At 42.0% G+C, this 27161-nt stretch overlaps 1 protein-coding gene across 11 annotated transcripts in view; it reads left to right on the top strand.

The window, feature by feature from the left end:
* Positions 1-27161, top strand: part of PDE8B (phosphodiesterase 8B) — a 253777-nt gene that overhangs the window by 150100 nt on the left and 76516 nt on the right. For 7 of the 11 annotated variants that reach the window (XM_034959921.3, XM_034959920.4, XM_034959916.3 and 4 more), the window contains 6 exons: positions 179-236; positions 6016-6104; positions 13653-13731; positions 18221-18361; positions 19866-19954; positions 22150-22210. In XM_034959921.3, coding sequence (XP_034815812.1) covers positions 179-236; positions 6016-6104; positions 13653-13731; positions 18221-18361; positions 19866-19954; positions 22150-22210 — 517 coding nt within the window. The remainder of the gene's footprint in view (positions 1-178; positions 237-6015; positions 6105-13652; positions 13732-18220; positions 18362-19865; positions 19955-22149; positions 22211-27161) is intronic. The other 4 variants (XM_057302282.2, XM_034959918.3, XM_034959919.3 and 1 more) reach the window with 1 other exon arrangement.

The raw sequence follows: 27161 nt of genomic DNA, 5'->3' as shown, positions 1-27161 counted from the left end.
TGGAAGGTAGATGTGGGGTCTGTATCCTTGAAGGCAGGTGTGCCCCGTGGGCATGTGCTCGTCAGGAAGCCACTCTTGGAGCTAACGCTGTGTGGCCTCATTGCTCTCTCTCCGTGTTTCAGTGTGAGGAATCCTGGTTTGTATCTGCTGAGTGACCACATTTTCTGCTTTGCTGCAGATCGGATGACCATGAAGAGGCGTCAGTCCTTCCTCTTCTCCACGCAGGCTTCAACAGGGTATGTACAAGATATCCAGCATCTCTCTCAGTTGCAGGCACCTTAACCCCTAACTCTCCCATAACAGGAAAGCAAAGCTGCCACAGAGAACTGTTAAGGAAATTAAGCCCCAGGACTGTTGGGGAAAGGAAGAAACTGTGTTCTCATGGGAGAGTAACGAGCAGCTGCCAGTCGAGCTCTTTGCGTTTTTGCTCTCTGGGTTATTTCCATATATCTTAGCAATAGATATACAATGACATAAAAACACATCTTATTATATCAGACTAAAATTCTGTCATCCTAAAGTAATAAAGTAATCTTATTTAAATCAGTACAGTCAATTCGATTTAATGTGTGTGTGATTATACATAGATACATCCACCAAATTGGCACCCAAGACTCTGTTCATCAGGGCTGGCCAGAGCTTCTACCCTAGCGACAGGCCCATGATGACTGTAGCATCCTGTAAACTCCCGGTTGAAACCATTAACATCAGCAAAGAAAAATTCTTTGAGTGACAGACTACACAAATAACACTGAGATTCCACTTGAAGATTAAGAATTACTCCAAGGAAACTCACTAACAAACTAAATAACCAAGCTCACCCAGCATCTCAGGGTAGAAATTAGATTGGAGGCAAAGCTGTGTGCCTGCAAATGGAAAGGAACTGATAGAATGGACTTAAAAGAGAAGAAAGAGAAGAAAGGGAGGAGGAAAAAGATTATCAAAACATGAATGTTTAAAAGAACTATATTCCCTAATATTAAAAAGAAAACAAGTCCTTATAGAGAAATTGTGGAAGACCTTACTTCATATTTTAATTTTTTAAAATAACAAATATATATATTACTCTTATGTAAAAAGTAAAAGGTTTCCCTTAGGAGAATAATAGGATAGAGGACCATGGTTTACTTATACAGCTTTTGCTGATAATCTAAACACAATTAATCCTATAGCATCCTGTGACCTCCTGGCTTAAACTATAAACATCATGAATAACACTGATATTCAACTTGAAGATTAAGATTGGTTACTCCAAAGAGACTTACCAAAAAAACTAAGTAACTAGGCATACCCAGTGTCTCAAGAGCTCTTGGTAAGAGTAATCTGAATCCCGGCCGGGCACGGTGGCTCACGCCTGTAATCCCAGCACTTTGGGAGGCCAAGGCAGGCAGATCACCTGAGGTTGGGAGTTCGAGACCAGCCTGACCAACGTGGAGCAACCCTGCCCCTACTAAAAATACAAAATTAGCTGGGCGTGGTGGCGCGTGCCTATAATCCCAGCTACTCAGGAGGCTGAGGCAGGAAAATAGCTTGAACCCAGGAGGTGGAGGTTGCGGTGAGCCAAGATCGCAACATTGCACTCCAGCCTGGACAAGAAGAGTAAAACTCCGTCTCAAAAAAAAAAAAAAAAAAAAAAAAGAGTAATCTGAATCCCAAGTAGGTGGAGTGATGTATTTCTTAAAAAATAGGGTACTGCATGTGCCTTGTGAATTATGAAAATCCTCTGTGTGCTTTAAGTAATGGTACTTTGCTACTCCTGGCTTAAAAATATATATATATATTCCTGTTAGTTGTAGACCACAGAGAAGCAAAAACTACCTTTGTGATGCAGTTGTTTTGTGCTTTGGTATGCTTCAGTGTGGAAGAAAGTGCTATAGAGAAGATTCAAGGTAGTCTAGTGGCTCACGATGCGTGATAGAAATGAATGTTTCCAGCTAGCAATATTTTTCACGCTCCTAACACTTTTTCCTTGTCTGTTATCTCTTCTCGCAAAGGTTGGCATTTGGTTCTGAAAGCTATTCTTAGGTGCTATATCTTAATGAGAATGCATGAGACAATGCTTCTGAGTTTTTGGAATGAAGAGTTGCAAAAGAAAAATCAGCAAAGAAGCCATGTGGTTGAGACAGATTTTCTTTACTCACTCATTTTCTAAGAAATAGCTCTAAAATTATTCACAGGCTTCATAGAACTTCTGTGTAATATTGACCCCCCGACTCTACCCCATTCCAATGTCGTCCTTTTCAAGTTTGAGTTGGGACCTCATGGAGTGTGAGGACATAGATTTTCCTCATTACCTAGGAGATGATTGGAGAATGGCAGTGACACACTGTGGGTTTTATCGATCAGGACCCATGTACGTGCTGTTGAGTGTCCTTTTGGAATTCTACCTTTAGTTCAGTGATCCTACCTCAAACTGGTCTAGAATTGCTGCCATCTGAAGCGATAGCATCTTGTCTGGAAGGCTGAGATTGCACATCTGCTCACAGTTAGGAGAAACAACTGGAACTCTTTGGGTGCAAATGCTATTGAGAAAATTTAACCAAAGTTCCATTGTTTCCTTCTTACACATTTTATAACCTGTCCATGGTGCTCTGGAAGGCTTCATTTGCCACTATCCAGACATGTTACTGTGTTTTGCAGTCAGCCTCAGTGAATAAAGCTTCGGGGGAGGGGCATGAACAGCGGTAGCTGTCAGGGACCACCTGGTGTTCTTCAGTGCTGGCCCTGATAGAGGCCATTTGCCCATTAGGTCAGGGTGCCCTCAGTAGCTTGGGCTCATTCCAGGAGAAGCACGCTGCACCTACAACAGCTCTCCTGGCATTACTGTGGCACACCATCAGCTGAGACTGATCTTCATGTGGTGGTTCTCCTTTTTTGGGCAAAATCCTGTCTTTCACAACTCTCTTCCCAAGCACCTTTTCAAATATGCCAGTTATCTTTGCCTTCCATGAAGTTGTTTCCCATCTCTGAGCTGGTTTGATTGTATTAGATTATCTGCTGAAACTCACCCCTGTGTTGCTAGCTAATTGGCTGGTGCTTCAGTCTGTGGTCCCTGAGTGGGGATCTAGGAACAAATTGTGCCATCACATATCCCACAACAACTCCCCTTGAAGGCTCTGGAGCTATGTGTAAGCAGCCGACTATATAGATGCTAATTCCATGCTGAGCCTTTTAGAAACCAGCATCTTAGCAAAGGACAGTTGCAACTGTTTTTATATCAACTTTATGTGCCTCTTTTTCTATTTGCAAAAATATTTGTTCAATTTAACAAGTGTTTATGGAGTTCTGCCTCTGTGCAATGTGCTAGGCATGCCGGGGGCACAACTGTAGGACACAGTTCTCTGTGGAGAGGCCTTCTGTGGAGTAGGAAGTGGGGAGCTACGATTTATTGTCAGGCCCAGTTCCCAGTGATTTACTTAATCCTCCTCTACATATGAGGGATTTGATATTTTCTCCATTTTTGCAGAGGAGGAAACAGGCTCAAAACAACTAAACTTGCCAGAGCTCACACTCATGACAAAGTCCAGAAGCAAATACATGTTGTTTAACTCCAAACTCTATATTGGGTTCACTAAAGTTAGATTTCCCAAGCTAGTGTTCCACAGAACACCACTGTACCAAAAGCTATTAATACATGGTCCATGAAAAAAGCCTTCTATGATCAAATAAGTTTGGGGAATCAGTGAAAACTCAGTTTCCCCCTCCTCTCACACCTGAGAATCCACAGAGCACTTTTGCAACATTACATATTAGCATTTTAAATACTCTGAGAAGTCCCATAGTAAAGAAACCTGCTAACTTTGTTTATCCCAACATTTTCTTTCCATTTTTTGCAAAAACTAATCCATGTTTGTTATAGAAAATACAGATAAGCTAAAAATTAAAATTATTTATGCCACCAGCCTTTCAGATTTATTTGTAGGCAGAAATAGAAATGACTGTGTATTATTTACAAAACAGTGTCGTGATATACATACATATCTTTCTATGTTATTCCAGCATTTTCAAAACATATTTTATCATGGTTTTTTCATGTTTTTACAAAACATGAGCTAACAACTCCCTGAGTTCTGTTATAGGCTGATATATAGCTTTTATCCATCTAAAAGCTCAAATGGAATCTAACCATGTTTAACTTTGCTCTGTAAATCAAACAGAAAGTATTTCCCTTATGTGTATGCTTATGGCTTCCTCTCTTTCCTTAGCTCTTCCCAGCTTCCACGTAAGAATTGTGGAGGACCAGAGGCCCAGGGAAAGCCAGGGAGAAGCCAACCACTCCAGATATGTGGAGCCAACCACTCCAGTGTATATGTGGGGTGTGTGTGTGTGTGTGTGTGTGAGAGAGAGAGAGAGAGAGAGAGGAAGGAGTGAGGAGAGGGATTGATTTTTTCCTCTGGCCAACTTGGGTGAAGGAAATCTAAGAAATACATCTTTCAGCAGGGCCTAGTATTCTCCTCCTCCACCTATATAGCTACCGGAGAAGCAAAAGTATGTGACTAGTAGTTTGGAATACTTTGGAATTCTGCTTATCTTTCTACTTAATAGTTTGCCAGCCATATGCTTAGAAAGGTTTGCATGATATGTTTTTTTAATCAATTAAAATGCATAACATTTCCCCTTTCCTAAGTAGAATTGTCCTTAAATCTCTTCCCTTACTATTTTTTACTTGCTTTTTTTTCTGATTTCATTATTTCTCATTAAGTATTGATGTGATCATGTCAGAGAAGTGCTCAATTTCCCATATACCCTACACCGAATCACATAGCATATATAAGAAATGTAAACCAAATTACTTTGGGATTAAGTGAAAAAGGGCCTACTCCTCTTTAAACGCGGGACTTGAGCAGCTTATGCCTAGCATAAATGGGTGCTTCGTAGTTCTTTGATGAATGACGATGTGTGCTGCATTTTCTTCTATGTTATTATTTGCTTATCTATCTGTTCATTCATTCACTAAGTTTATTTATAAATACATGAAAGCCTTTTTTTTCAATTGAGATGAAACCAAAATTAGCCATTTTAAAGTGAACAATTCAGTGACACTTAGCACATACACAGTGTTGTACAGCCACCACCTCTCTCTAGTTAGAGTGAGACCCTGTTGCAAAACAAACAAGCAAAAAGCCATTTTCATCATTCCCAAATGTGTTGCCATTAAGCAGTCACTCCTAGTCCTCCTCCCCACAGCCCTGACAACCACCAGTCTGCATTCTGGCTCAATCAGTTGACCTATTCTAGATATTTCATATACATGGAATCATACAATATGTGAATTTTTCTGTCTGGATTCTTTCACTTAATACTTTTTTCGGGTTCATACATGTTGTAGCATGTATCAGTATTTTATTCCCATTGTATGGTCAAGTAATAATCCATTGTATGTATACACCACAATTTGTTTATCTGTTCAAATGTTGGACATTTGGGCTGTTTCTGCCTTTTGGCTATGGTGAATGATGCTGCTATGAACACACGTGTATGAGTATTTATTTGAGTACTTGTTTTCAGTTCTTTTGAGTATATACCTAGGAGTGGAATTGCTGGATCATATGAGAATTCTGTGTTTAACTTTTCCCCTGCATTAGGCACTCAGAAAATTAGGAAGGAAGTAAAGAGTAGGCTCTCCCTTCCAAAGAGATCATTGATAATGTGGTGCACACCGAACATGCTGAGTGTTGGGTTTTAGATGATTTTATTAGTGCAATATGAAGCAAAGTGTTTCAGTCATTTACATGGCTGGGCAGGCATTCCGTGCTCTAGAGCATTCATAATGTAGTTTATTCTACCTTTGTTATGCAGGAAGTGAAGTGTACAGTATTACTTGCTCTGTTGTTTCTCATACATTTAAACAAGCACTTTGAACACCTTGACAGCTGTTTCATCTCATCTTACCTACTACTAATTGTCTTATATAACGGAGTTACCTGGGGATAGGAACAACTGTTAAGTTTCTCTATTTGACTCTCTAAGAAGTAATTATATATGTCTTATGTATTGTCTTTGCTTTCTTTTCAGAGATTTATGGAGAATAGCAGCATAATTGCTTGCTATAATGAACTGATTCAAATAGAACATGGGGAAGTTCGCTCCCAGTTCAAATTACGGTATGTAGCAAAATGATACAGTAACATGAGGTTAACAATTCTTTAGAAAATCTTATCTGTCAACAGGCTGATGTTCATGGGTTCATAGCTGAATCCCTGGGATTTTGAAGCTTTTAAACAGGCAATGATGGCAGCTGGCCAACAGCAGTATCTAAGCCAGAAGGCCCATTATATAAAGAAATAAATTGGAAGCATTTCTTCTTTTGACAGTATTTTCCACTATTTACAGAATTTTAAAATTGTAACCTGGGAAAATGCTTAATTTTTGCACAATTAGATCAAGATTAGGAATAGCCTTGAGGATTATTTTCTACTTCCTACTTTCAATATTTATAAATTTTTACTTGGATTGTTACGCATAGGGGCAAACTAATGGCGATATTTATCATGCTAACCATAAAAATGGCTAAGTAACCACAATAGCAATTTTATTAAGTCTGTTTGTGGCCTCAATATGCATGAAGTAGCTTTAAGAAACCAGTTTTAAGTCTCTTTACAAGCATATAGTGTTTTAAGAGCAGGCTTGTCATTGGTGCTCAATTCCAGGGATGGGATTCTCTGCGTGTCTGGCTGCTGGCCAGAATGCTGGGCTGGGGGATGTTCTGCTCCTGGGCCCTCTTAGGAATATCAGGGTCCTAGCTCCTGCCTGGTTTTGCTCAGGCTCCACTCTGGCAGGCTTTTTGGACCCTGATGTTTTCCTCCCTTCTCAGCCAGAGAGCAGGGAAAGGAGGAGGCTCTTCTCCACCTGTGGGCCACTGCGGGGCCCAGTGCCCAGGAGCTTCAGGCTGTGTGATGCCAGAAAATTCTGTAGCATGGCCTCTCTCTCTGGCTGACTGAGAAGTCATGGATAGTTTGAGGCTCAACACAAAATAAGTAGGAGAGCATCCTATTATAGTAATTATATGCCTTATCTTGATTACTTATTGTCATTCAAAGATGACAAAATCCTTTTCAAACTTAATTATCCTCTGTCCCAGGGAGGCAAAATGAATCGACATAAACCCAGAGAAGCAGGTTCCCCTGGGGTGCACCCTAGTCAGGGAAGTCACTTTTTGGTGGGTAGAGTGCTCTAAGAAATAAAGTGTGGGGATAAACAGTCACTTTCTTAGGTAGAAAAGTATTAAAAAAAGAATCTCAAACCAGTGGGAAATCAGATATTTTGGGACTTCAGGTATTTTTAACAGCCCTTGGTAAGAAATATTGCCAAAGACTTTTTGAGCGTATAAGTAAGCTAGATCCTGTGGTTTCTTTTTATGTGTATGTTAGCTTCAGAGAACGTCACAGAATTTTTCTAGAAACCCATGTTGCCTGTACTTCTGTAATTTATGCCTTTTAATAATGTAGATTAATTGTTATTATTCCTGGGGGTCTCTACTGTTTTTAATTGAAGGTTAAAAGACTTAGTACTTTTATTTTAGATGTTTACACAATAAATAGAATCAGAAAGAGGGGGATTTTACTGTGGTTTAATTCTTCAACTGTGTATTACCCACAATAAAAAATGAACAGTGCAACACCTCATTGCATTGACAGGCAATTCCATTATTTGATTTTAAATAAGTGCTTCTGTTTTTTTAGGCAACATTACATGTGATGGCATATGTTAGGTGCCAGGAGATGCCCTAATACAGATTCTGCAGTGCACATGGGGCACTGGGGGGCTGTCCCAGGAATGTTAGGGGCACCTTGTCCATGATGAGCAGGGCAAAAGCAGGCCTGGAAATTTGAAATAAATATCCCCAGCCAACACAATAGCATAAAGAAAAGCCTTCAGGTTATTGTACTGCTGAAATCTGTTTAGAGCCAGGGCACCAAAGACTTTTTAAGGTCTTATCCGATTCAGAACTTTGCAAGTTTCTAAGTACATTATGTAAGTACTATACTTCTGACCCCTCACTTACTAGAACTGGTTGGGGGGATTGGACCCGTTGTTGAGGTCATAATGAAAAGGCTCAAGTTCTTACTACAAATCAGTGTCAAATTGAATAATGGACTTGACCCAGGAAGGTAGTGGCCCCAGGAAAGAAGGTTTGCCTGGCACAGGGATTATCTTGCCTTCTGCACAAGTTTCAGCTGTTGCTTTTTGGTGGGTTCTGCCTCAACCTTATTCAAGTTATCGCCCTTTTGGGTGTGTGTGTGAACATGTGCATGATTTTATGTGCATATTCCCAGGTATTCCATATCTAGGCCCAGCAGATAGGGGCAGTGATTCATGCCACGGCCTCTCCCCAGCTCCTTAGGGCACTCAGGGACATCTAGCACATATACCTGCACCCTAAGGCAGGCAAGCAACTCTATCATTTGTTGCAGACTGGGAAAATGAGGCTCTTTATTATACAATGCTAGAATAATTATAGTCTAATTATATAATACTTTCCCCTACAATTCCGCCCCCAGCTGCAGCTAAATATGTAGCATTACTGTCATTCTGCAAGGACAGTCTGTACTGCAGGATGATGGTGAATGTTAAAGGTAGACACCTCTGCCTGGGTCCCATGTCTGGTGACCATATTTACTTAACCAAGAAACAAAAAGGATCACCTGATGTGATCAAACAGAAGATGTAGTCTAATTTTAAGATTCTATTATATAAAATAACTTAAAGATATAAGAACTAAATCACATATCTGTATGCCTTTGATGAATTACTCTGTTGAATAGAAGAATTTATGAAATGGAGAGCGTCTAGGATAATCTAGATTAAATGATGACTATTTATCTCTTCCGATGTTCTTACACCTCTTTATCATGAAAAGATCTATTTTATCTAAAATAAAGATAATTATTTAGCTACTTAGCAGGAGTTTGGGCTGATCGATATATACTAATGCAGTACCAGCTATTGTTTGATTCATTAGTCAGTCTAGAAGTTACATCCAAGTCATTATGTTTATTTCACTCCAAATCTTAAGACAGTAGCAATCCTCAATTTTAGAAAGAATCAAAATTTTTGGTGGGCAAAACTCTGTATTCTGTGGAACACCACATCTCTCAGTATTAATAGACATTTGTAGAGCACTTTATTCTCATATGGGCTCTGCGTGATAGCCATTGTGTTTCAAGGGTGGAAACTGAGCTGTGAAGGCTTAAAATAACCAGTCCCTATTGCTTTATTGCCCAGTAATGAGTGCCAACAAGTAACAAGGTCACGATCCTCTCACCTCTTCTACTCCCCGCTCCCAACTCATCCCAGACTCCTGCTGGGATGTGGACTTGTGTTCAGAATCTTTTCCCTACAAGCCACCACCTTGCCCAGTCCTACCCTTGTTCCAGGCAGCCTCACAGTGTGTGTGTGTGTGTGTGTGTGTGTGTGTGTGTGTGTGTGTGTGTGTTGTTTTAGTGGAGTCTAGATAGAGCACTTTTGGAAGGGACACAGGAGATAATGTAACCCAACACCCTGGCCGTGATTGACAGAGGAAAACACTGAGAACCATCACAGCTACTCAGCATGTTGGTGGCAGTGGTGGAGTAGAATCCAGGCATCCTGCTTTTTCAGTCTGGTGCACTTTCCACTCAGCATAGCACTATATTATTTATAGACTTTATACCTGGACCCCTGTAATATTTACCTTTTCTCTCTGGACCTTCCAGGGCTCTTAAGAAGGTGCAGGGAAAATGGTGATATTACCTATACTTCATGGGTTCCCACAACTAGGTTACTTTTCCCTTGTGTTTCTTTTTTCTAGTTTTCCAACTTTTTAACCTGAAGAATAAAACATAAAGATACCTGAGACAAAAGAGTTATATGGTTCCCAAGAACAGATATTAATAAAGCTAAGGTTCTTCTGCCAGAAGAGTATGAATAATTAATACAAGCAATTAAGTTCTAAAACTCTAGAAACATGACTCAAGTTGATTATCTCATTTTGCTGCAGGTTTATTTAAATAGAACCATCAACCAAAGAGGTTGAGAGCCTGAATAAACATTGCGGTCTGGTAGTGTTTGTCGTGGGGGGCAGGGGTGGGAAATAGTGTGTTCTTTCTACCAATATCCTTTCATTTCAACTGTTGATAAGCATTTACTTTGTCTTATGGGGCTTTATACTTATTGAAAATTTCATGCTTTGTGGATAATCATAAAATGAATGTTTAATAAATTTTGGAGATTGGATCTAAGATCATGTATAAAGGCAACCTCTTGAATTGATGAAAATGATAATAGTCTGAAGTACCTGTTTATATACTTAGTTGAAACCTGTTTACATAGTTAGAGAAAATACTTAGGCAAGAGAGGAATTTGTCATTTGATAAAATGTGTTAATTAAAGCTTAATTATCCAGCTCTCAAAATTAACAAATTAGTCCACATAGAGTGTGTTTCTCCAAGAGTGACTTCTGAAAGACAGCTGCTGCCCAGGAAATCCTTCCCTACGGTGCTTCGTCCAGTTTTGGACCAGGTGCCTGGAAAACACTGTTGATAAGACTAGCTCTTGCTTGTCTCTTATGAGGCAGTGCAGTGACAAATTTGGTAGCAGTTTTAAAGCCCCCTTTTATTCTTGTTTCTTATTTTAAATTGTGTTTACAAGTGGTGGTACTAAGACAGTATACAGTTCAAATTAGGTAGACTGGAGCAATTTAACTAAGAAAATATACTACTGCGCCTGTAAGCCATTTCAGTTGAGTTAGGTTAATATTCTCCTCTGCTCTTCTAACCCATATCATGATTACTTGTTACACTTACCTTCTCACACTGATATCTTCATTTCTGCAACTATAGGAATGGCGTCCTGCAGTTGGCTAAAATACTGCACTCCATACGCATACCTCACTATTATTGAATACAGTTCTTGGTTTGACATTTCAGGTATATTTATGAGAAAAGATAGGTTACGATTCATTTTTTTCACCAAAGCCTTTTGAAAGCCTTAGAGAACAAAGAAGTATTACTCTGTGATCTTAAACATAACAACAGGTATCATGTGTTGTATTCTCATATTGTCCCAAGCACTTCGAGAAATGCCTCACATAAACTATCTGTTTTGATCTTTACAAAAACCTGTGAAATACGTATTATTATCCTCATTTTATGGATGAGGAAACTGAGGGCCATTGAAGACAAAAAGTTGCCTCAGGTCGCATAACTGGAAAAATACAGAGCCAGATTTCACCCAGTTCTTTCTGCCTTCTTCCCTCTAAACAGATCAAAATAGGAAGACAAAGTTAGAATGCCTTTATGAGTGGAAAAAAATAACATTTTTCAGAGTTTTTTTTTTTAAAGAAAAAACATCAATCCAGTAAATCAACAGTTTTTTTTTTTTATTTTGTAATGTGTAAGAAAGCTTTTTGTTGGGATTCTTTAAACAGTCAGTATAAATAACAGAGCTCTAGCTACATGCTTGCTGTGTTGGACAGTAAATAGCTTACTGTATTTGGAGTTGCTCTAGATTAGGAAATTAGTTAAAACTATAATAAACAAATGAGAGTCTGATTCCAAATATTCCAGAAATATAGGGAAGGTCACCAAGAAAAGTCCCCACTGGAGAGCTGCAGAGGTGCAATGAACCAGCAAGGGGAGTTCTGCTGGGTTTGCCTTTCACCATGCCAGGGGGAATGGTTGGAAGCCGAGTAACATCACAACAGCAAAAAAGGAGAAGAAATGTTTTTGTGTCTGTTGCAAAAGGCCAGAATACCTCACATCCAATTTGGGCCCAGTTAAGTTCTCTAATTGATGGAGACTTAACTTCTCCATGACCACAACTGTGAATGAAACAGAAGAACGTCATTGCCTCGTGTTAGTGTTGAAGTTTCATTCAGCACACACATAGTCCATTCCAAGATCCAAAAGATTTCACTGAATTACAATTCTTTTTGTATCATACACACAGATATATATGCTATTGTTTATGCATTTAGTTTGAAAGATTAGTTTTTTTCCCTCAAAGCATATTATTAACCCTCTTAGTCTGTTAGGATTGCAATAATGAAATACAGTCATGCATCATTTAATGATGGGGATATGTTCTGAGAAATGTGTCGTTGGATGATTTTGTCATTGTGCAAACATCATAGAGTGTACTTACACAAGCCTACGTGGTATAGCTTACTACACACTTAGGCTACGTGGTATATATAGCCTGTTGCTCCTAGGCTACAAACCTGTAGAGCATGTTACTGTACTGAATACTGTAAATACTTTTAACACAATGGCATTTGTAAATTTAAACATAGAAAGGCACAGTAAAAATGCAGTATAAAAAGATTTAAAATGGTGCACTTGTATAAGGCACTTAGCATGAATGGAGCTTGCAGGACTGGGAGTTGCTCTGGGTGAGCTGGTGAGTGAATGGAGAGGGAACATGAAGGCCCAGGGCATTATGTGTATAGGACTATAGACTTTATCAGCTTTGTACTCTTAGCTACACAAAATTCATTAAAACATTTTCCTTTCTTCAATAGTAAATTAGCCTTAGCTTACTGCTACTTTTTAACTTTATAAACCTTTATATTTTTAAACTTTTTCACTTTCTTAATAACATTTAGCTTAAAACACAAACACATTTCACAGCTGTACAAAAAAAATTGTTTCTTTATAACATTATTCTGTTAGCTTTTTTCTATTTGTAAATCTTTTTTTTTTTTTTTTTTTTTTACTTTTTCAACTTTTTTGTTAAAAACTAAGACACACTTTGGCTGGTGCCTACACAGGGTCAGGATCATCAATATCACTGACTTCCCCCTCCACATCTTGTCCCACTGGAAGGTCCTCAGGGGCAATAACACACATGGAGCTGTCACCTTCTAGGATAACAATGCCTTCTTCTGGGATACCTCCTGAAGGACCTGCCTGAGGCTGCTTTACAGTTACCTTTTCTTAGTAGTAGAAGGAGTATTTTATCTAAAACAATGATAAACAGTATAGCAAATACATAAACCAGTATCCTAGTTACCTCTTATCAAATGTTATATACTGTACATCATTACTGTATTGCTACACATTTATACAGCTGATAGTTTAGTGGGCTTGTTTACACCAACATCATCACGGACACGTGAGGGTGTTATGTCTGCTACGACACCACTAGGCAATAGGAATTAGGTTATAATCTCGCAGGACCACCACTGTATATTGAGTCCATTGTTGAAATATCGTTATGAGTTGCATTACTGTATCATAAATTGAGTAATTTATAAGCAACAGAAATGTACTGCTGACAGTTCTGGAGGCCGAGAAGTCCAAGATCAAGGTGCCAGCAGGTTCTGTGTCTGGTGAGGGCCTGTTCCTCATAGATGGCACCCTCTCTATGTCCTCACATGGCAGAAAGTGCAAGGGAGCTCACTGGAGCCTCTTTAATAAAGGCATTAATCCCATTCATGAGGATGAAGCCCCACTGACTTAGCCACTTCCCAAAGGCCCTGCCTCTTCATACTATCACATTGGATGTTAGATTCCAACATATGAACTGTTGGGAGACATCAGCATTCAGACCATGGCAATAACAAAAAGTACGTAGATTTGATGAACCTGGTATCTGTTTACTTTGTTAAATTAACAGATGAAATGTGAATGGTTTTCATAGAAGAACTAACTTCAATCTTTTATAACTTTCAGGGCCTGTAATTCAGTGTTTACAGCATTAGATCACTGTCATGAAGCCATAGAAATAACAAGCGATGACCACGTGATTCAGGTATGGAAAGAAACCACCTCTATCATTAACATTCAAAATGAACCTTTCAGGTTTAAGCCACACTTTTTATCAAGTACTTTCCCATCATCCTCATGTATCAGCACATTTTCTTAAGAGAAATAAATATCAAGCTGTGCAAAGAATACTGATAGACTTAAGAATTAGATATTCAATAAAGAACAAAAAAATATTACTTCAGATCAGAACCTGCAATTTCTTTGACAGAAATGGGGTTTAAAAAAATTTTATTTTTTTGAGACAGATTGTCACTCTGTCGCCCAGGCTGGAGTACAGAGGTAATCTTAGCTTAGTATAATTTCTGCCTCTCAGGTTCAAGTGATTCTTGTGCCTCTAAGTAGCGAGGATTACAGGCATGTGCCACCACACTCAGCTAATTTTTATATTTTTAGTAGAGATGGGGTTTTACCATGTTGGCCAGGCTGGTCTCAAACTCCTGACCTCAAGTGATCCACCTGCCTTGGCCTCCCAAAGTGCTGGGATTACAGGCATGAGTCACTGCACCCAGCTAGAACCGGGGTCAATTCTTTTGACCATCTGTGAAGACACTATTGACATAGAAGTAAGTCAGAATGGTACAGCAAATGCTTATAAATGTCTAGGGAACAGAGTATTTTCAAAGACATTCATTTGTTTACCTGCAGTGGGTATCCTAATTACAAAGCATTCTTACATGAATGTCATCCTCCTAAGGAAATGTGCGTAGCAGAGAAACCTTTCAAGAAATGAGGTGTTCTTATTATAATTGTTGGAAAGTAAGACATCTGTATTTGTAAAATACCCTGAAATACAGACTTTCCACGAATTGGTGCTTGCCTGCCTGCTGTTGGTTTGCAGAGTGGCATGGAGTGTGAGGAGCACTTATCAGTAGGGCACCAAAGACAGTGGGCAACACACAGCGAAGCCCACAGCAGAAGCCTCACATTTGTCTGCCCTGAAATCTCCCAGTGCACACATACACACCTTGTTCTCATACCAGACCAATAGCATCAATAGCCCACCCTGTCTAGGCCCTGTCATCAGCACTTTCATTAGGTTGTCTCATTTCTATTCAGTAAGGGTAGGAAAGAGACATCATTGCCCTATAGTGCAGATGAGGAAACTGAGTCCCAACAAGGCCAAGGAACTTATCCAAGGAAAGCCTTAGTAATAAATATCAGAACTAAAATATGTAGTCATGTCTCCAAAGCCTTCCTACCTGGTTTCCTGTTTAGCTGTATTGTTAGAATATGTTTTATGGCTGCCCCGTGAAATGTATCTGAAGGCTTCCTCGTGTTGCTGGCTATTAGTGGCCCACCTGCCCACAGGTCTGCCTCTTGGACCTCAGAGAGAGCCAGACGTGTTTCTGTTACAGACCAAGCACAAAAATCCCACATCTCTCCCACTTATATCCCGACTTGGACAATCAATTCTATTCATGAAGCACATTTTCTTTGCACCTCCCTGTTTTGCAGTGTGCAGCTGGATTTGATTTCAGAAATGAGGAGAAGGGGCTCCCTGCCCACTAGCCGCCCCTCCACCTGTAATCTAACAAACGACTTCTAGAATAGGGAACAGAGTCTTTCATTCTCCAGTTATCAATTGGTGGTTAGAAAACCTGTATCCTTGGGAGAGGTAATATTGTGATGGTGTCACATTATGATATTAATCATCTCCCAGCCTTTGCGATGAACAGGAAGAAGCAGGAGCATGAGGCCAGTATAATAGATGCCTGTAAAGGAGAGGTGGAAGGAGAGTCACTGCCTTTAAAGGGAAACTTGGATTCTGAAAGAAGACCTTACAGCTTTTTTCTCAGGGAACCTTTCCATCCTCCTTTAGAAAAATGTATCAGCAATCTGTAGTATGGAACTTAAAACAAGAGGAAGGAGGAAGGAGCTGAATAGAGGATGTTATGTGTATGGTGAAATTACCTATGTGCTATAAATTTTGAGGATGTCATCATTGGATGGGATAGTTAATATATGTTCTTACTTGATATCAGCATCCTTTTCAGGGCACACCAATCAAATAGTTAGATGCCTTTTTGAATACAAATCTTCAGAGGTCAAGTAGCAGCACTTAAAATTTAGAAGCAATATCTACCTATCTGTGTCTGTCTATCCATCTGTTATCTATCCACCCATCCATTCCTCCCTCCTTTCCTTCCTGTCTTCCTCCATGCCCCCATCTATCTAAACTCTATATATATTTGCTTTAAAACACTTAATTGTTACTTACCATATACTAGGCTCAGTTCTAAGCATTTTACACATACTCATTTATTTCTTAAAGCAATCCTGTGAGTCAGGTATCACTATTGTACTCATTTTGCAGATGAGGAAACTGAGGACCAGGGAAGTTAAGTAATTTGTCCATGGTTTTGTAGCTGGTAATTGGCAGAGCCAGGATTTGAACTTGGGTGCCTTGGCTCCAGAATCCATATCTGGGAGTACCTGCTGCATTCTGAGGTTTCAGGAACCCTGGTGTGAAAGAAGGGCCATGACTTCTACCCAAATTTACAACTTAATAGGGAAGGCAGAATGAACACACATGAAAAGGTATGAGAATATGGCTAACAAATAAAGAAAATAATATATTCTCTAATATTTTCTATTCATTCCTCAAATAGTTAATAAACAGTCCTGAGTATCCAAAGATCAATTCAAAATAGCCTTTGCCCTTGAGGAGTTGAATGTCCACTGGGAGAGAGAGAGAGATAAACAAAAATTTAAATTTGGTGTAATAAGTCACTGAAAGTCTGCACAGGCATCAGTGGCAGCTCTTGGGAGTGGACTAGGTAGGGGAGTCAGGGAAGGCTTCCTGGAAGAGAAGAGGGATAAATTGGAGTTGGAGAGGGAAAGAGACAGGGAAGGGTATTATAAGCAGAGAGAGCACGTGGGGAAAGGCCCGGAGATGAGAGAGACATGCAGACAGCTCAGCAGCCTGCAGAGGTGGTCCCGGGAGGTATGAGGCTGGCTTTGTGAGCAGGGGCTACGTTGTAAGTGATGACCTTCCCTGCCTAGGGAGGGCCCTGAGTACTACATGTCAGTGATGGGGCCAGGAGGGGGTCTGGAGATCCATGAAGACAATATCAGGCCCCCTTCTCTTCAGTCACCCACCAAAGGCCTGATGACCAGAGCATCTTCCAAACCCCTTCAACTCTCAGGGTTGATCGTGTTAATAGAAGCTGTGTCTCCCAAGGAACAGCTCCCCAAGTGTCCCTGTGCCACCCTGTTCATGACTGCTGCCATCGCAGTTGAGGGCAAGAGTGATTACAGTTGGTTCGAACATCTCCGAAGCAGCAGATGGCTGCAATTTAAGCCCAAAGAAATTCATGACCCAGATGCAGTCTGTTTACATTTTCCCGACATTCTTCACCGCTTGTCTCTCTCCACTCAGCCCCCATCTGTGATCTTTGAAAAGAAATCAGAGGGTGGGACAGGACCTGGAGTCATCTAGGGTCATGGCTCTAAATTCCAGGACCCCAGGCAGAATTTTGAAAAGAAACCTCTGAGTCTGCTGGCCCCAGAATCTGCCGAGGGGAGCTTCACACCCGCCTGAGCCCAGCACTGAAAGGGCTGCCTCCTGCCCCAGCCATTTAACTGAATTTATTGTTCTGATTCTACTGGTAGTGTCCCCAAACTGTAGCAAACATTGATCAATAGATAGTGGCAATTGGAAAGGAGACATGAGAAATCCAGTTGTGGAGATGTGCATAATACAAGCCGCCACTGTTGAATGGAGTTCTTATTTGTTCGTTTGTTTGTTTATAAGAGACAGGGTCTTGCTGTGTTGCCTGGGCTGGAGTGCAGCGGTGCAATCATAGCTCACTGCAGCCTCAAACTCCCAGGCTCCAGTGATCCTTCTGCCTCAGCCTCCTGAATAGCAGGGACTACAGGTGTGTGCCATAACACCTGGCTAATTTTTTTATTTTTGTGGAGGTGGAGTCTAGCTGTGTTTTCCAGGCTGATCTTGAACTCTTGGGCTCAACTGATCCTCCTGCCTCAGCTTCCCAAAGGGCTGGAATTGAATTACAGGCATGAGCCACTGCGCCCAGCCTGAAACTTTCTTTTTTTAACTACAAACTTATGGACCCAGTCCTAATTTATTTTTATTTCTTTTTTTTGTCTGAGTTTTTCCTTATTCATGGGGTGGTAGATGGTGAATGAGTTCCCCAAGAGGCTGGTACTGCTAGATGAGGGCTTCCTGTTTTTTTCCTGCTGAAGTTTCTTCTGATTTCCTACAGGGGATCAGGATGGCAGTTGAATGAATAAATTGCTGCCAGGAAGGAGGGAACTCCTCCAGGAAGGGTTTGGGGATGGAGAGGGGCAGCAGGACCTGGCCAGCTAACTGCATTAGAGAATGTTTGCCCTGGGAACTTCTTGCTTGATATTCCTCTGGGTCCCAACAAGTCTTCCTACGGGGCACACAGACATTTCATGAACTCTGTCTTGTGTCCCCGCACTGATCTGTACCCACCTCCCATTAACAGTATGTCAACCCAGCCTTCGAAAGGATGATGGGCTACCACAAAGGTGAGCTCCTGGGAAAAGAACTCGCTGATCTGCCCAAAAGCGATAAGAACCGGGCAGACCTTCTCGACACCATCAATACATGCATCAAGAAGGGAAAGGTGGGTTACACCAGCAAAACCAATCCACAAACCCTCTCCCCAATGCACTTTTTTTCCTGAGTTTTAGAATTTCATCCTTAAGATTAGCTTTTTAAATAATGTCATAATTAAGTGAAAGATCTATTATGTTTGCAAAATGAGTTCATTTTCAAGTTAACTTTGGAACTCAAGTGATCTGGTGCTTATCATTATGGTACAGAATCTGGTGATTTTGTGTGAAAACATTTCATCCTGTGCATGAATATGTCCCATCTGCCATTGCTGGAATATCGTGGGTATCTCTGAGCGGAGTTCCACCCAGAGAGCTGTTGTGTTTTTTCAGTCTATCCAGTGTTTGGGAGACTAGACATATTTAATACCAGTATTTATAGGTAGGCCAGGTTTTTTTCCCAGTTTTCCTTTTCTGTTCTCTGATCGCTGTTCAACATACATTTGTAGCTTCCTCCTCCCAGCTGCACCTGTTCCTCCAGTGGCTTCCCCTTCATCTGGGTAGATGAAGGTAATGATGGAAGTCTGAGAGGAATTTTCCCTGAAGCCCTCTCCTCCTGTAGAGCACTGCCTCTCATTGCTGGAACTGCCTGTGCATTTTCTGTTAAGCATTCAGAATGCTTCTTCACATACAATTTCTTTCATCTTCCTTTCTGTGATGTGAAGTAGTTAAATAAGCCCTGTATCCATTTAATAGAGGGAACATTTTAGAGGGATAAGATAAATTTGGATTATAGATGATGATCAAAATGTTTTTTTAATTGAGGCAATGAGACCAAAAAGGAAACAAGACATTGTTAACTATTCCAAAAATTGTTGCCAAAAGAATATAGCCACATATACCAAGGTGCATACCAATTAGCCACCTTATGTGATAGAGGGGGCAAGAAATGGCTGCAGGGAATCGGAATCTCAGTTTCTGATTAGCCAAACCTCCCATGTTCAGAGAACAGGAACCGATACTCTCCCCTTGGCCTCTTTCACAGAAGCTAAGAGGAGCCAGAGTAACCCCCGAGAAGCCTTGGCTGGGGGGCCCGTAGGATGTTAGGAAGATGATGGGCTTCAGCGAGTGTTAAGTAGACATGAATTTATACGCAGATTTTCTGCATCCTCATGTGGGCAAGTTACCTAGACTCTCTGAGCCTCAGTTTACCCACCTGTAAATTTAGTATGATAATGCCAAGTTCACAGATTGCTGTGAAGATTTTGAGAGAGATCTCCAAAGAATCCCTTGACCTGGTGCCACAGCAGCCATAGGGCTGAGAGCAGAATTCCACCCACAGGTCAAGTGTCCTGGAAGCTGGGACAGACAACCTGGTGGTGGATATGTGGATCTGTGGTCTTGTTTTCACACATGTGGCCACATCAGCATTGCACTGGGTACAACAATACAGCAGGCATTGGGAAATGTAACGAGAGCATGTGGGAATGTTCCTTCTCAGCCTTCTGAGACCCTCTGCAGGAGCAGCTGTCATCCTTGACTGAAGGATTTTAAGAGCTCTCTTTGTCCATGTAGGAGTGGCAGGGGGTTTACTATGCCAGACGGAAATCCGGGGACAGCATCCAACAGCACGTGAAGATCACCCCAGTGATTGGCCAAGGAGGGTGAGAGCAAACTGTTCAACTCTTTTAGCTGAAGATAAAGACTCAAGGCCCTCATGGGCATTGGGCTTGAAATGCCAGTATGAGCCTTACATCCACAAATGCAGTAGGGTTGTGCTGAATGTAGTAGTATAGATCGAGGGTGCTTCCACTCAGCCGGCAGCAACCCCCAAACATGGTTTTCCATGTCTTTTATGAAGCATCACCCCAACCTCCCACCTCCACCTGATCACCTATGCCTTCTATCATTCCCAGTGTGTTCTAAAGGGGCTTGATTTCTGGGCTTCCCTTTCCCCATAACAACAATGATCTCCTGCTGGTGCTCTCTGGCCTCTGCACTCAGTGCATAGGGAGCCAACCTTTTCTCCTGCTTGAGGCCCTCGCTCCATGCTGGTTCCTCCAGGCCGGTTCTGGACTTGTTCCTTGGAGGCCCACTGTTTATGGAGAGAAAGGTGTGTCTGACCAGGAGCTGAGGGCATCTCAATCCACTGAATCTCAGATTACCAGAGAAGCTTCTCTCTTTTGTGGAGAGATAAGAAAAATATGCAATTCCTCTTCCTTCCTCCAGTTAAATTTTGTGAGATTTACAAAGCCAAACAGGACCCCCTAACCATACATCATGGTGAGCCGTGGGGAGCCAGCCTGAAGGTCAACACCAGGTTCATAGCTTGGGTGTATAAGGAACACAACATTGTGTGACATGTCAGAAAAAGATGAGGCCACAGTCATCCTGCCAGTAACTGGAACAGGAGCCCCACCTGTGACTCTTAGGACTACCTGAGTTTCTTGCAAATTGTTGCATGAATAGAAAACGAGATGTTTCATAAAATCAGCCAGGTATTTGTAATAGCTTATTTTCCCTCCAATTTTGGTTAGTTTCAAAATTGCTCTCCCATCAATTCAGGCTACGTCCCGTCAATACCACCTGGTATTTCATGCCATTTTGTAATTTGAAGCTCCCTTTTTGCTTCACTCTGGATGATGGGGGCACTGACAGGCCCCTGACCGAGGTTGTGAGCTGGAGAGAGGCTGCCCCTCGGCCCTCCTCCTGAGCAGCCTGGCCTCAGCGTGGCCATTCTCACCCACAGGCAGTGCTGAGAACTGTGGGGTGGAGATGATGCCCGTGACTGTCATGTTGTTTTTATCCTCATCCTTATACCATCTCCTCAGAAAATCAAAGCTAAGAATCCCTTTCTGTGTGTGTGACCAGAATCATTAGGCAACCAAAGCAGAGGAGACATGCTATTGCCTGGTAATTTCCAACAGAATACACTTTTCTGGTCTCTCTGATTTTACAGATAAGAAAAAGAAGTTCTTTTGTCCAGACACAATTTCCAGTGTTATTTTCCCTGTAATTGTAGGCAGTGAGCTATCAGAGGCAATTCTTATTAAAAGTAGGGAAATTTTACCTCTTCCTAGTTGGGTGAAGTTTATTACAGAGTAACCAGTATTTTATATCCTCTTTTCAGAGGCCTACAGAGAAAAGTGAACCAGGTAAAGAGAGAGAGAGAGTGGGATACCCCATGGGCTTCTGGGGGCAGAAAACCTAATGTAACTCTCTGGATTTCATGGTTTTACTCTCAGTAAAATATTGACTGTGAGCTGATTTTTGCATGGGGCTGAGGCACCTGTCATCTTTTGCCCAGTTTTCCTTGTGACAATGATAAAGAGTGAGACTGCCCACTGAGTTTCAGGACCCAGTCCATGACCTTGAAATGAGAGGATTTTTATCTGCCTGAAAAGTGCCATTATTATGACAATTATAGTGTGAAAGAATATGGGATATTTAATATAAAAACAGCAGCCATGAAATGTGGTCATTGTCCAAATGAATCTTTTGTAGCTATGCAATTATTAGTATCAGCAGAATTAAAACTAATTTATTTGTAGCAGCATTTTATCCTATCAACTGAAGATATCTAGGAACCAAACTTTAGGAGTCAGTTACAAAATAAGATACCCATTAGGGAAGTGTTTCTGAGCCCTCTAGGATGTATAAAGGAGGCCCAGTTTCCAAAGGCATGTGTGGGCTCTGTGTGAAAACTGTGTTTTCTGTAGATTGAGTCTTGCTTGAATTTTAAAACTGCCCTAAGACGAACCCTGGAGTTTAGCTTTAAGAAGTCTGTTGACATTTTTATTTGCTGATTTGTTGAATCATCTCATATCTGACTCGCTAATAACTGATTATTTGTTATTAGGAAAATTAGGCATTTTGTCTCACTCAAGAAACTGTGTTGTACCACTGACAATAATAAGCAGGTACGGTATCAGCTCACTTCATTTGCTCTGTCTGTTTGGCCGTGCGTCACCTCTGTTCTCTGCTTATCTCACCACTGTTCTCTGCTTGTCTTTCTCCATGTCTAATTGTAGCTGCCAATTAAGAAGATTTATGGGAAAATTTGGTTCCTCTGACAAATCTTTTTATTTCCCAGCAAACCTATATCACTTTATTTGTAGTGCACATCGGTTACGATTTAGCTTGTGGCTGAGGAACTCTCTAGACTAATATATGAAGGCATAAAATTTTTCCTCCAAATAAAAAATGTTCTATTTTTATCTTAATTTCTTAATCATTTGGAAAGTATATATCCATTTGAGCATTGCACCCCTACAAATTCATATCAAAAACAAGAATCATTCCAAATTAGTACTGCAATTTTTTCTTACCCTTACATCATACAGAAGAATACATCTGGATGTTATCATCTGCAGTAACAGAATTTTAAGAAGCCACTTTATTTAAGAACTTTTTAAGGTAATTTTGTAATGGAGGGCAACATTGGTGTAGGTATTTTTTCTATTTGATTAGTACTTTTACTACTGCATTATGTGTATTTTCACTTCATGCATTGTAATTTGTAGATTAACAATTACACAACAAACATAATTATCAGTGATCTATTTTTGAAAACTTACAACATGTGGTCTTTGATTTTTATGAGGATTTTAAAGAGGGACAGTATCTCTAAAGGATTTCAAGGGCTTCTGTGGCATAATCCATTTTAGTAGAGGATGGCAGAGATGTGTGAAGTGCTGGATGAGAAGGTGAAGCCCAGCCAGGCCTGGAGATCAACTGGAACCAGCAGGACGTGAGTAGACAGTGGGGTGAGCCCAGTGAGCCCGTGAGGGTCTTCAGTCGGTTGTCTCAGGATATCAAAGGGGTCCATGTCCATGTGCTCCTTTATAAGATATAGTTCTAGATAAAGTCCTTCCTCCAGCACTGAGAATCTCATCTGAAATCAGGATGTTTTCACATAATACCATGAAGTCATGCAAGAGGCAAGTCCTTGGAGACCTCTGGTAAAGGAAAGAATGGCCTTTCATAGGGAAAAAAAAGGGTTCCAACAGACATTTTGCTACATACCAGGAGAAAGAATGAGTTCTTCATAAGAGCTGACGCAGGCAGAAAGAGAGGGACAGGACACCTGGTGTCTCTTTCGAGACAAACTTCTGAACACAAGCAGTGCAGACCAACATTTCTTGGCTGTGGATCCACAGTAGAGGACACAGGTCCACTGGGGTTCATTCATTCTCATGCCAGAAATTGACCAAGCACAGTTCATGTCCAGTTCATGCCTTTCCCCCACCAACTCAGCCTTGCTCCTCTTCCTTACCTTCTTTCTCACTTAATGACAGGGACCCCTACTCTCCCTGTCACCAGTCTCCCTGCAACTCCATGTGCCCAAGTCCTACCAGTCCTTCATGACCCAGTGCAAGAAACATTAAGTATCACCTTCTTTCTGAAGGCCCCTGAGGTACCCTCTTTGCTTTGTATCACCCACCAACCACCGCCATCATCTTCACAGCTATTTGCATGCTAAACTGCCCTCTCCCCTCTAGCAGGGCCACTGGTCTGTGCTGTCCTTGTGTGCCCACACTGCCTGGCATGTAGTAGGCCCTCAAGCTGGTGGCTAGCATTAATGAAACTGAATGTCTCAGTCCTGGCCTCCTGCCAGCTGTAAAGCCCTCCTGCCTCACAGGGAGAGCAGGCAAGCCTTTAGCACAGGACTTTAGGATACAGGGGTGGGGGGCCACCTGCTTTTTTTCTGAGGCTCTAAGTAGAAACGCCTTTACTACCATGAATTAGCTGCTGCTCCTAGAAAAGAGGAAATGCAGAGCTCGGATACCCTGAGCCATTGACGTCACCTAATGGTACTGCACAGGCCTGGAGAGACATTTAGATTTTCTAATAACAAAGCATTTTTATACCTCTGGCTAGCTACAGTGTTTTTCCTCTTCATCGAAGGAGGCTGCAGCGAATGGCAATGGGATCTGTGCTGGGGAGGGCACCTGTCTGCAGGCGGTTCCGGTGGTGTGGTTTTCTGGGGTTTAGCCCTGATGTCAAAATCGGCCCATGGGTTTGCATTTTAACAAGGTGTGACGTGGTAAGCCAGGCTGCTCTCTCCTGGTAAGGCTTGCCGTCAGCAAAGATCCCTTTTCCTGTATGAGCCCTGTAGCTTTTTGCCAAGAGGCTGGAAATGCTCAGTGAGGTTTGTCTGTTGTCTTCCTCTCCTCTGCACACACACTTTCTCCCCAAATATGTGTTAAACACCTGTTCTGTGCTGGCACCAGGGACACAATGCATCTGCCCCCAATGTCAGGGAGGCCACAGACAGGTAAACAGAATAAATAGAATGCAGCACAGAGGAAATGTGAATTAAGCACTGGAGAAGCTCAAAACCCAGGACCTAAGGAGGCTGTCTGGGATTTTTAGCTATTGTGTAAGATAGGGGCCAAGAAACTAGAGCCTGCAGGCCAAATATGGCCTGTTCTGTAAATAAAGTTTTATTGGAACACAGCCACACTCTCTAGTGTGTTGCACCTCTGGCTGCTTTCATACTATGGTGGCAGAGCTGAGGCCATGTGGCCTGCAGAGCTTAAATATTTACCCTCTGGTCCTGCACAGAAAAAGGTTGCTGACTTCATTTCTTGAAGATAATTTTCTTTCTTGGATGTTCCATTTTCTTAGGCCAGCAACAGTCTGCCCTGACCTCCCAGAAGTACCCCTTCTCCCCTTCATACACGTCTTTGGGCACCTTTTGCCTTCGTGCCAGCCTCTGCGTCCTGTCTCAAAGCCTATCTCAGCCCCTGCGTACTGGTGCGGACACGAGAACCTAGGTCCCCTGAGGCTTTTTCCTTTTCACAAGGACAAAATCCAAATGCAAATTCATGGCTCAAACTTCAGAATTTCAAGGATCTGCAACCATGGTCCAAGAGTCATACTTGCATAGGGAAAAAAGGAGGCAGTTAGGGCCCTGACATTATATCTGCTCTTGTGTCTTGTTTTGTTTTGTTTTGTTTGAGACAGAGTCTCACTCTGTTGCCCAGGCTGGAATGCAGTGGCACGATCTCAGCTCACTGCAACCTCCGCCTCCTGGGTTCAAGCGATTCTCCTGCCTCAGCCTCCCAAGTAACTGGGATTATAGGTTTGCGCCACAGTGCCTGGCTAATTTTTGTATTTTTTGTGGAGATGGGGTTTCACCATGTTGGCCAGGCTGGTCTTGAACTCCTGACCTCAGGTGATCCACCTGCCTCAGCCTCCCGAAGTGCTGGGATTACAGGTGTGAGCCAACGCACCCAGCCATCAGCTCTTATTCTTGTTACATTTTTGATGTGGCTACTAGAAGTTTTAAATTACACATGTGGTTTGCATGTGTGGCTCACACAATATTTTTATTGGACAGACCTGGTCTGGACTTTCCCTCCCCTGCCAAATCCTATCACAGATTCACCTCACTTGCCCTTTTGCAGGTGACGGGATGCTAATGAGCTACAGACTTCCTCTCGTTTCTAGCAATGAGTCAGCTCCAGACTCACTGAGCCTCCAGGAAAAGATACTGTAACCAGTTTCCCAGGCCCCTAGGAGGCTTTTACCCTCACTAGAGGACATTCTGATGGGTGCTTAAGCAAACCTATAGAGAATGTCTTTGCGGGGAGATGCAGGGCCCCTTTCAATCATTCTCAAACTGCTGCAGAAAGTTAGGTCTCACTTTCTAGAGCTTGGTGGACAGTGGGGAGTACCATGTCCTACTGAGTGTACTCAGGCAAGGGGACACCACAGCCCTCAGAAAACTAAGCAGAAGTGGGATGCATGGGAGCCAGTGAGGGCCAGTGGACAGTTAGGCACAGTCATCATCCCTGAGTTGTCTGGGCAGCAAAGTGGGGATGGCTTATTCTCAAAGAGACCACACATGCTTAGAAACCCTTTAGCCATGGGTTGAGATGGGTTTCTCAACCATGGGTTAAAGGAGATGGTCAGCCTCCCCTAATTAAAATGACCTCCTGCCCTTTTGTGGGAACAGAGCAAAGCTACCAGTTGACAGCTAGTAAGATTTTTTTTTCCTGGCACAGCTTGGCTTCACCAGCGTGTCACAGAGGAGACTGCCCCACAGTTCTCACCAGGATCTAGGACCTTCTCTCCAAACCCAGCAGGTCCTGGATCATGGGCCTTGTCTGAGATGTGTGCGATCTGAGTGTGACCAACAGGCTGTTCCACCAAGCACCGTTGGTCGATTTCTTTCTTGCCTCGCAGGACTGTGCTCACAGCCCCCTGAACCCACAAGGACCCAAGGACTCAAGGACTCTGTAGTTGCTTGTGCCCAGTACTACAGGAAAGAGGCAGGCTGACGCCATCTTTCTTTTCTTCCTCCCTCTTTTGCCTTCTCTCTTTTATCCACACTCTACCTTCAGTCACCTTCTGTAGGCCTCCAGACAGTCCACAGATTTTCCCATCCAGTCCTTACACCTTCATGGACCATCCTCTCAATGGGTTTCTGCTGCCTACAACCCTTGGGGCCCATTCTGGTTCCCACCACCAGGCCAGCCTTCTCTTGGGTGTGTCCTTGGCCTTCACTGCCCCCATGCCTTTACTCTCCCCACATTTGCCCATTTCTGTTTCTCTCACCCCTTACCTTTCTAGGGGTGGTGTGGCCAATGGGCCTTCTCATGATTTGGGGCCTTCTCCTCCAGCTTCTGGCAAACCATGATCCTTAGCACTAACAGAGTCTAATATCTCATGGCATTCTCAGCAGAGCTGAGAGAAGAGGGTGGTGGGGGTTCTGTTCATTGCTAAGTAGTGATAAAAACAAAATTTCAATTTGTCCTAAATTCCCAGTACTTGGCTCTTTTACATGCTTTTAAATAGTGTGGACCTTTTGTTGCTTCCCTGTCCTTTAGGACTCAACTCAGCTTCTCTTCCCCCCAGGAAATC

Source organism: Pan paniscus, chromosome 4, assembly GCF_029289425.2.
Source record: "Pan paniscus chromosome 4, NHGRI_mPanPan1-v2.0_pri, whole genome shotgun sequence".
In the NCBI taxonomy this organism is placed as follows: domain Eukaryota; kingdom Metazoa; phylum Chordata; class Mammalia; order Primates; family Hominidae; genus Pan; species Pan paniscus.
The sequence above is the reverse complement of the archived record's forward strand: the minus strand, read 5'-3'. Positions and strand labels throughout refer to the sequence as shown.